General features: G+C 39.0%; 1 protein-coding gene across 1 annotated transcript; it reads left to right on the top strand.

Moving 5' to 3' along the window:
* The first annotated feature begins 207 nt into the window (after positions 1–207).
* LOC7480019 (protein NETWORKED 1D) lies at positions 208–8,368 on the top strand. The gene is made up of 5 exons (XM_002302066.4): positions 208–400; positions 728–808; positions 942–1,194; positions 2,472–6,550; positions 6,930–8,368. Exons 3-5 carry the CDS (start codon positions 1,092–1,094, stop codon positions 8,109–8,111), a joined length of 5,364 nt encoding a protein of 1,787 aa, XP_002302102.4. The 5' UTR covers positions 208–400; positions 728–808; positions 942–1,091; the 3' UTR covers positions 8,112–8,368.
* The last annotated feature ends 740 nt before the right edge of the window (positions 8,369–9,108 follow it).

Below are 9,108 nucleotides of genomic sequence, written 5' to 3'. Positions count from 1 at the left end.
TTATCTTTATATTCAATATAAATTTAAATAAATAAATAAATAAATATCATTAATTACTAACTCAACATCGTAAATCTTCCGTAGTTGGTCACTGTAGGAGCATTATTATCATCATTATCTTCAAACTTTCGAGGCATTTGGTCTTTTCCTAACTTCAATTTTGTTCGCTTATTTTCTTTTCCTTTTCCTCTACGACAGTTCTTTCACTAAAAAGCAACAGCATAAAAAGCAAGCAACAACGGCAAGAGAGAGAAACACACGAACAAATAAGAGTGACACAAAGAGACACAGAGAGATCTAACAAGCATGGGGTGATCCCCGAGAACAAAAACAGAGGAAGCAGCTCTACTTGTTTTTCTTCTCGCTGCTATCAGATTAGCCTCTAAACAACTTCCTTTTGGTGAGTTTTTTTTTCCTAAGAAAATCTCTGAGCTGTTGGCTATCACACCTCTTCTTCTACAATGAATGTCAATGGTCAATGAGCCGTGTTTTTCTGCTCTTGTCTTGCCTGGTTACGTTATTCTTGTCTCTGTTTTTTTTAACTTGCGATCACTTCTCTCTATTTTTTTATTTTTATGAGAGTTTCATGCTTTAATCTGTCGTGTATGATCATGCAGTTGCTTTTTCTTTTCTTTTTATTTTTTATTGATTAAATGACTGGTTTTTTTTTAATTCTATGAAGCATATCAGATTCCTATGTATGATTTTTTTGTGTTACTTTGATCAGGTTTTTCTTACAAATTCTTAAGAGAGCTGTTACTCTTTTGCATGCCAATCACTATCTGGACTTGAAAGCTCTGCTGATCAGGTAGGGTTTTTTTTTTTGTCTCAATTTATTTGTTTTAAAATTTTCAAGGTTCCGATCTTATGAATTATTAGTGTTGTTAACATTGAAATCAGCTGAATTAAGTATGTTTTGTTTGTTGATTTTGTCGACTTAGGTACAAGGAGGGGAGTACAAAACTCAATATTGAGAAATCAGTGTCGGTTTGACTGGTCGTTGGTTTGGATCGTACTTATTGCTTCAAGGATCGTAGGTTTGTCATTTCTGCGATCGGAATTGGGAAGTGGTAGTGTTATTGGATTGAATTATGGCTGCCAGGTCGCAAGCAGATTCTAAAAGGAAGTATTCGTGGTGGTGGGACAGCCACATTAGCCCAAAAAACTCAAAATGGCTTCAAGAAAATCTTACAGGTATTGGCTTGTTTCTTAGGCACTCGGTTCGAATTTCTGTTTACTGTGCAAGTGGGCTTTAGTTAACTACTGTTTAATCATTTTTGAGTGATCTGGCTATTTGGAAGACATGATAACCAACACATTACAATGAATGACCCCAACATTTTTCTGAGATTGGGACTCCAAGTTAATTGTTGTAGCATACTTCCACATTGGTCGGTGTGATGAAAATGCATCTCCTGACCACTCTCCTGCAACTGGGGCCAAAAGGAAACATAGTTAATGAATTCCAAACAAATGAATGGAACCAGTTAAAACGCTTGAAATGTAGGTGCAAAATCAATGATTTGGAAGCTTAAAAATGGAAATATGTTATCCTATTGAAATGGAATTAGAAGGTATTTAACTTGCATTTACTTTCAGCTTGAGCCTTAATATGCATTTGGCTGTCTTTGGGTATCACAAACATCTCTGCATTTACTTGCTGCGGTGTATTCAATAACTTGACAATAAACTAGGTACTAAAAATCTAAGAATTGATAATCATTGCCAATTGTTTTTCGTGGTTTCATAGATATAGCATCCAAGTTATTGTCTCATGCTTCTGTCTTCGCTTTCCGTTACTTTTCAATTGATAGATTCTTTTATTTGAGGGCACAATCTAGAGTTTTTTTCTTCTATGGCATGGGATTCAATGACCTAACCGATATCTTTGATCTCCTTATTCTTTTGAATTGGTTGTCCTTTTTTTTCCCTATTGGTGAAGGAACCAAATTTTTGGAGAAACATTCTCCTTTGAATATTAAGCAAAGAGTATCAGTTAATGAGTTCTTTAAGTCTATCTGCATCATGGCTTGTCTGGGAGGGCTTGCAACTTCGTATCCCATTCTCGGTCAAATCTGCATAAATGATCAGTAATTCTTATTAGCTTGCCAAAGCATTTCTACTTTCCAATTCAAATCTGAAGCCTGCTAACCTCTTACATTATGCCTGAGAACTGGAGCTACATCCATGGCTGCTCAGTTCAACTTCTAATTTAATTTGGTGTGTTGTGGCTGAGAAAGCTGCAGTTACTTTTTTAAGCAGAAGATATCTGATCTATGAATATATCTTTTAGCTAATTACTTTTAAGCACAAAACCACACAGTGTCTTGTACTTGCCCAAAATATTTAGTGAATTCATGTTTTATTTTCTCCATCACGTCTTTCATCCTGTAGGTTTTGTGCTAGACTTACTGTAGCATTTGCTCCCTCTCTTCAGGTAACCATTTAACAAATCTCTTTTCTATGAACAGATATGGATTCCAAAGTCAAACAGATGATCAAACTCATCGAAGAAGATGCAGATTCCTTTGCAAGGAGGGCAGAGATGTACTACAAGAAACGCCCAGAGCTTATGAAATTGGTCGAAGAGTTTTATAGAGCGTATCGTGCCTTGGCTGAAAGATATGATCATGCCACCGGGGCCCTTCACCAGGCGCAACGAACAATGGCAGAAGCATTTCCCAACCAAGCCCCCTTTATTCTGGGTGATGATTCCCCTGCAGGTTCTGCTACTGACTGTGATCCCCGTACACCTGATATGCCACCAATACGTGCACCTTTTGACCCTGATGAGCTGCAAAAGGATGCTTTGGGCGTCTCACCATCCCATGCTATCAATAGGAATGGAGCTTTTACTGAGAAATCAGATCCTGGAAGAAAGGGTTTGAAACAATTCAATGATCTTTTTGGGCTTGGAGATGGGATGGACAATGCTAAGTTTGCAGAAGGGAGGGTGAGAAAAGGCCTCAATTTCCATGACCCAGAGGAGAAAGGACGAGGTGTGCAAAACAATGGCATCCATGATCTCAAGGCTCGAGCCCCATCTGAGTCTGAGCAAGTTAGTAAAGCTGAGCTAGAAATTTTAAATTTAAAGAATGCACTTGCTAAACTAGAAGCCGAAAAAGAAGCTGGCCTGCTTCAGTATGAGCAAAGTTTGGAAAGATTGTCTAAACTGGAGTCAGAAGTCTCTCGTGCAACGGAGGATTCCAGGGGACTTAATGAACGAGCTAGCAAAGCTGAAGCTGAAGTTCAAACTTTGAAGGAAGTCCTTGCACAATTAGAGGCTGAAAAGGAATCTAGTTTTCTTCAATACCAGGGGTGTCTGGAAAAGATATCTAATCTGGAGAACAATCTCTCTCTTGTCCAAAAGGATGCAGGAGAACTAAATGAGCGAGCCAGCAAAGCTGAAACTGAAGCTCGATCCCTAAAGCAAGACCTGTCTAGATTAGAAGCTGAAAAAATTGATGCACAGGTTCAGTACAGCCAATGTTTGGAAAAGATATCTGATCTAGAGGACAAATTACATAATGCACAGGAAGATGCCAAGAGGTTCAGTGAGCGTGCAGATGATGCTGAAAGGGAAATTGAAGCCTTGAAGCATGCTTTGACCAGGCTAACTGAAGAAAAGGAAGCTGCTGTCACTCAGTACCAGCAGTGCTTGGCAACAATTGTCAGTCTGGAGCATAAAATTGCTTGTTTTGAGGAGGAAGCCCGGAGGCTTAACTTGGTGATAGATAATGGGACTGTGAAGTTAAAGAGTTCTGAAGAGAGGTGTCTTCTGTTAGAAAAATCAAACCAAACCATACACTCAGAGTTAGAGTCAGTGATGCAGAAAGTGGCGGCTCAAAGCAATGAGCTTACGGAAAAGCAGAAGGAGTTGGGGAGACTTTGGGCTTGCGTCCAAGAAGAGCACTTGAGATTCATGGAGGCCGAAACTGCTTTTCAAACTCTACAGCATCTGCACTCTCAATCTCAGGAAGAATTGAGATCTGTGGTGGCTCAGCTTCAGAACAGGGCTCAAATTTTGGAGGACCTGGAAGCTCGTAATCAGAGTTTAAAAGATGAAATGGAGCATGTCAATGTGGAGAACAAGAGCCTTAGTGACGTCAACTTATCTTCAGCTCTGACTATACAGAATCTGCAAGATGAGATTTCAAGCTTAAGGGAGACCATAAAGAAACTTGAAGCAGAGGTGGAGCTTCGAGTGGACCAAAGAAATGCTCTTCAGCAAGAGATTTACTGTCTAAAGGAGGAGCTAAATGAACTTAACCAGAAGCATCAGGCAATCATGAGGCAGGTGGAATCAGTTGGCTTCAGTCCAGAGTCCTTTGGATCATCTGTGAAGGATTTGAAGGATGTCAACATCAAGCTGAAGGAGGTTTGTGAGAGAGACAGAACTGAAAAGGTAGCTCTTTTGGAAAAGTTGGAGAACATGGAGAAACTTATTGATAAAAATGCTCTTCTGGAGAATTCTTTATCAGATTTGAATGTTGAGCTAGAAGGGGTCGGAGAGAAGTTAAAGGCACTAGAAGAATCCTGTCAATATCTTGTGGAAGAGAAATCCGTTCTTGTTTCTGAGAAGGATTTGATGGCTTCTGAGTTGCAATTTGCTACTGATGATTTGGAGAAACTTACAGAGAAGAACCACATTCTGGAGAATTTCCTCCTTGATGCAAATGCTGAACTTGAAGGGTTGAGGGAAAAATCAAAGAGCTTAGAAGATTTTTGCCTGCTGCTTGTGAATGAGAAGTCTGAGCTGGCCTCCATGAAAGGAAGTTTATCTTCTCAGTTGGACATCAGTGAGAAAAGCTTGCAGGATTTGGAGAAGAATTATACAGAATTAGAAGAAAAATATTCCCATCTGGAGAAGGAGAGACAATCCTCACTTCATGAAGTACAAGAATTACAGGTTCGTTTAGATGCTGAAAAGCAAGAACATGCTAATCTAGCCCAGTTGAGTGAGTCCCAATTGGCTGGTATGGCATCACAGATTTGTTTGCTACAAGAAGAAAGTCTGTGCAGAAAGAAAGAATATGAAAAGGAGCTGGACAAAGCTGTGAATGCAGAGATTGAGATCTTTATCTTGCAGAAATGTGCGCAAGAATTGGAAGAGAAGAATTCTTCCCTCTTGCTTGATCATCAGAAGCTCGTGGAGGCATCTAAACTGTCAGAGAAACTGATCTCTGATATGAGACATGAAAATTGTGAACAACAAGAAGAGGTGAAATGCTTATCTGATAAAATTAAAACACTGAGGATGGGACTTTATCAGGTGTTGATGACTCTTGAACTTGATGCGAACCAGTGTGAAAATAAACCCAAGCAAGACCAAAAACTGCTGAACCATGTACTCAACAGGCTTCAAGAATCACAGGAGTTTCTCTTCAAGACACAAGATGAAAATCAGCGGTTGTTCACTGAGAACTCTGTTCTAGTTACTCTGCTTAGGCAACTGCAATTAGAGGTGGAAAATCTTGTGAAGACTAAAAATATCCTCGATCAAGAATTGACAACCAGGTCTGAGCAATTCTTGGTTTTGCAGAATGAGAGCCAAGAGCTTTCAGGGATAAACGAAGAGATGAAATTGAAGTTAATAGAGGGAGATCGCAAAGAGGAGGCTTTGAAGGTTGAACTAAATAATCTCCATGTACAGCTGTCAGACTTGCAAGGTGCTTTCCAGAACTTACAAGAGGAGAACTGCAAGGTTCTTGATGATCAGAGGTCCTTGATGAAATCATTTTCAGACCTGCAGATGGAGAAATGTGAACTGGAAGAGGAAAACTTCTGCATTCTTGTTGAAACTGTATCTCAAAGTACCCTTTCTCTAATTTTCAGGGATATCATCTGTGAAAAATCTGTGGAAATAAAAAGCCTTGGTGTAAGCCTAGATAAACAGTGTCATGACAATAATGGTCTCAACGAGAAGGTGAAGACACTGGAGAAAGAGTTAGATAACTTCAGTGGCTTAGAAGATGATAAGAGAGAGTTGCATAAAATGGTGGAGGATCTGAAGTGCAAGTATGATGAGGTTGAGGTGATACGATCAGATCAAGAAATGCAGATCATTAAACTATTAGGAGATTATGATCAGAAAATTAAGGAGGCTGAAAACATTCGTGAAGTAAATCAGAAATTGGAGTCTGAAATTAGGAAATTGCATGAAGAATTTCAAGAAGTTAAAGACAGGAAGGAAAATTTGAGTCATGAACTGGTCAAGGAAAGAAATGAGGTTGAACTACAAGAGTCTCAGGCTGTTGCATTGTTTGGTGAGCTGCAGATATCTGCTGTCCGAGAAGCCTTGTTTGAAGGAAAGCTTCGCGAGCTCCTTAAAATATGTGAGAGCCTTGAAGATGGAAATTGCTCAAAAGACATGGAGATTGACCAGCTGAAAGAAAGAGTTAGCACTTTGGAAGGCGGAAATGCAGAACTAAAAGCTCTTGTGGCTGCATATTTGCCAGCTTTCATGTCGTTGAGGGATTGTGTAACATCACTGGAGAAGCACACTCTTCCAGATGCGACACTTCATGAAGGTGACAGCAAGGAATCAAAGGTAATTTCTATTCGTCTGATTTTGAATCGTTCCATTATGGCAATATTACTTGGTCTGGTTCTATAAGTGACATGACCATAATCCAACCAGTTAATTGTATAATCATCCTCTGTGGGGTTTTGAAAAATCAATCACATCAATAATTCCTTGAGATCTTGTCTGTTGTAACCTTATAAGCTCTCAAGCTTCATTCACCCAATTTTGATATGCCCGTACATTACTCCTATTAATATTCCTTGCACTTTGCAGTTTGACCCCATAGTTTGTAACCTTTTGCATTATGTTCACAAAACAACTCAGTTGGAATATGGGCAATGCTTTCGTTATATCCTTTAAAGTTCATGGTTTTAATATTTTTCTTATATTCCGCTTGCTGCAGGATGCTGCATTGGTGGTGCATGCCAAAGGCTTTCACCAAATGAGTGAAGGACAGAGTGGCATGGTGCCAGGTGGAACCTTGGACTTCCAGGATTTGCAAATGAGGATTAGAGCTATTGAGAAAGAAATCATTGAGAAGGAGAGACTTGTTATGCTAGAAAATTTGAGTTATCATTCCAAACTCGATGCTGCAATAAGGCAGATTGAGGACTTGAAATCTGGAAGCAGTGCACGTCAAAAAGGTGTCGAGACAAGGAGGTATGTTAAGCCAAAACCGGAGGATGGGGAACTGGGGGCCACACCAAGTGATGATCTGAGGCGGCAGAAACGAACACATGAAATCTCAGAGGATGGGAATGAAGTGATGACAAAAGACATAATACTTGATCAGATATCAGAATGTTCATCCCATGGAATCAGCAGGAGAGAAACTATGCAGGCTGATGAACAGATGCTTGAAATATGGGAAACTGCTGATCGGGATGACAGCATTGACCTGACTGTTGGAAAAACGCAGAAGGTGACTGCTTCACAGAAGAAGAAAAAACACATTAGGCAGCATCCTTCTGCAGAATCAATGGTTGAGAAGGAGGTGGGTGTGGACAAATTAGAGATCTCAAAAAGATTATCAGGGTCTCGTCAAGAAGGGAATGAGAGGAAAATTCTAGAAAGACTTGATTCTGATGCTCAAAAGTTGACAAATCTTCAAATAACAGTTCAAGATTTGATGAGCAAGGTGGAGATTACAGAGAAGAGCGAGAAGGGAAAAGGTATTGAATATGATAATGTGAAGGAGCAGCTGGAAGAATCCGAGGAGGCCATCATGAAGTTGTTTGAAGTGAATCGCAAACTAATGAAGACTGTTGAAGATGAGCCACTGTACTTTGACGAGAAACCTGAATTAGCACCAGATGAGAGTGGCAGTGTCAGGAGAAGAAAGATTACAGAGCAGGCAAGAAGAGTGTCAGAGAAAATCGGGCGTTTGCAGTTGGAGGTGCAGAAATTGCAGTTCGTTTTGCTGAAACTTGATGATGAAAACAGAAGTAGAGGGAAAACAAAAATCACAGAGCAAAAAACAAAAGTTCTACTGCAGGACTATCTGTATGGCAGCACAAGAACTCGCCAGAAGAGGAAGAAAGGGCACTTCTGTTCATGCGTGCAACCTCCAACTAAAGGAGATTGAGGCAATCACGTTTTATCGGGAAATAATAGATGTAGTTCAAGCCCTCAAGGCTTAAATATGAGACATTAGTTGCTTTGTGCATAAGCTTTCCGTGCTAGATATGGTTATATAGAGTGCTAGCTGCTAGACTTCTTTTCTTTTGACCTTTGCTTGATTAGAGAGGACCCTGTCGTCTTTTAGTTTAGAGATCCTGCTGTACATGCCAGTCCCCGTCGAATCAAAAGAGGCTGCTCTATTAGAGCTTGTTTTCCCCTTCATTTCGTTTGCATGTTTCGACATTGCTCAGGTTTCCATGGGGAGCTATTTTCTTCCAGGTGCACCTGGCGTTATAGTGAATGACTCTTCAAGGCCCTTTGGTTGGATCCACTTATTACAATGCTTAGCCGCAATTATTCGTGATTTAGGATTTACAATAGAAGAAGATCCAAGTGATTTTTTACCCTTTGTGCTGTTTTTGTCCTACAGTTCAGTAGTCGTAGCTCAATTACTTTTTTTCTTTTTTTTTTTATTGCTGGGATGGATCATTCATTCTCAGGGCTTTTGTTAGTTGATTTAAATTCATATATACTGGTTCATTTCCCGCGTGGCGGGCCAAATCTTTTTTTTTTTTTTTTTGCAATGATATAAACTTGGATAAATTTATCCTTAAATTTTTTATTTTGAATTTTTGCTTGGCGTGAGTTTCCAATAAAAAATATAAAAGAAATCTGGATAATTATTTTTTATTTTTAAAATACTTAATATTAAATAATAAAATTAAAAAATAATAATAAGAGAAAAAATAAAAAATGATGTCAAGTCATATAAACTTTTCAAACCAATAACTCGGGATATTAGATCAGAAATATCATACATGAAAAAACAGTGAAACTCAATTCCCAGCAAATCTAACATCGAATGATAAATTATTCATATTATTATTATTATTATTATTGTCGCTATCACTGTCACTATCATTACAACTATCACTATCACTATTATCATCAATAAGTATTAT

The sequence above is a fragment of the Populus trichocarpa genome, chromosome 2, assembly GCF_000002775.5.
Source record: "Populus trichocarpa isolate Nisqually-1 chromosome 2, P.trichocarpa_v4.1, whole genome shotgun sequence".
NCBI lineage: Eukaryota > Viridiplantae > Streptophyta > Magnoliopsida > Malpighiales > Salicaceae > Populus > Populus trichocarpa.
This window is presented reverse-complemented; position numbering and strand designations above follow the sequence as displayed.

What these genes read in the sequence shown, in the direction of transcription:
- LOC7480019 (XM_002302066.4), top strand. Translation starts at nt 1,092, where the DNA reads ATGGCTGCCAGGTCGCAAGCAGATTCTAAAAGGAAGTATTCGTGGTGG. An exon ending in GCTTCAAGAAAATCTTACAG is followed by an intron (nt 1,195 to 2,471) that starts GTATTGGCTTGT and finishes TTCTATGAACAG; the next exon opens with ATATGGATTCCAAAGTCAAA. An exon ending in GTGACAGCAAGGAATCAAAG is followed by an intron (nt 6,551 to 6,929) that starts GTAATTTCTATT and finishes CGCTTGCTGCAG; the next exon opens with GATGCTGCATTGGTGGTGCA.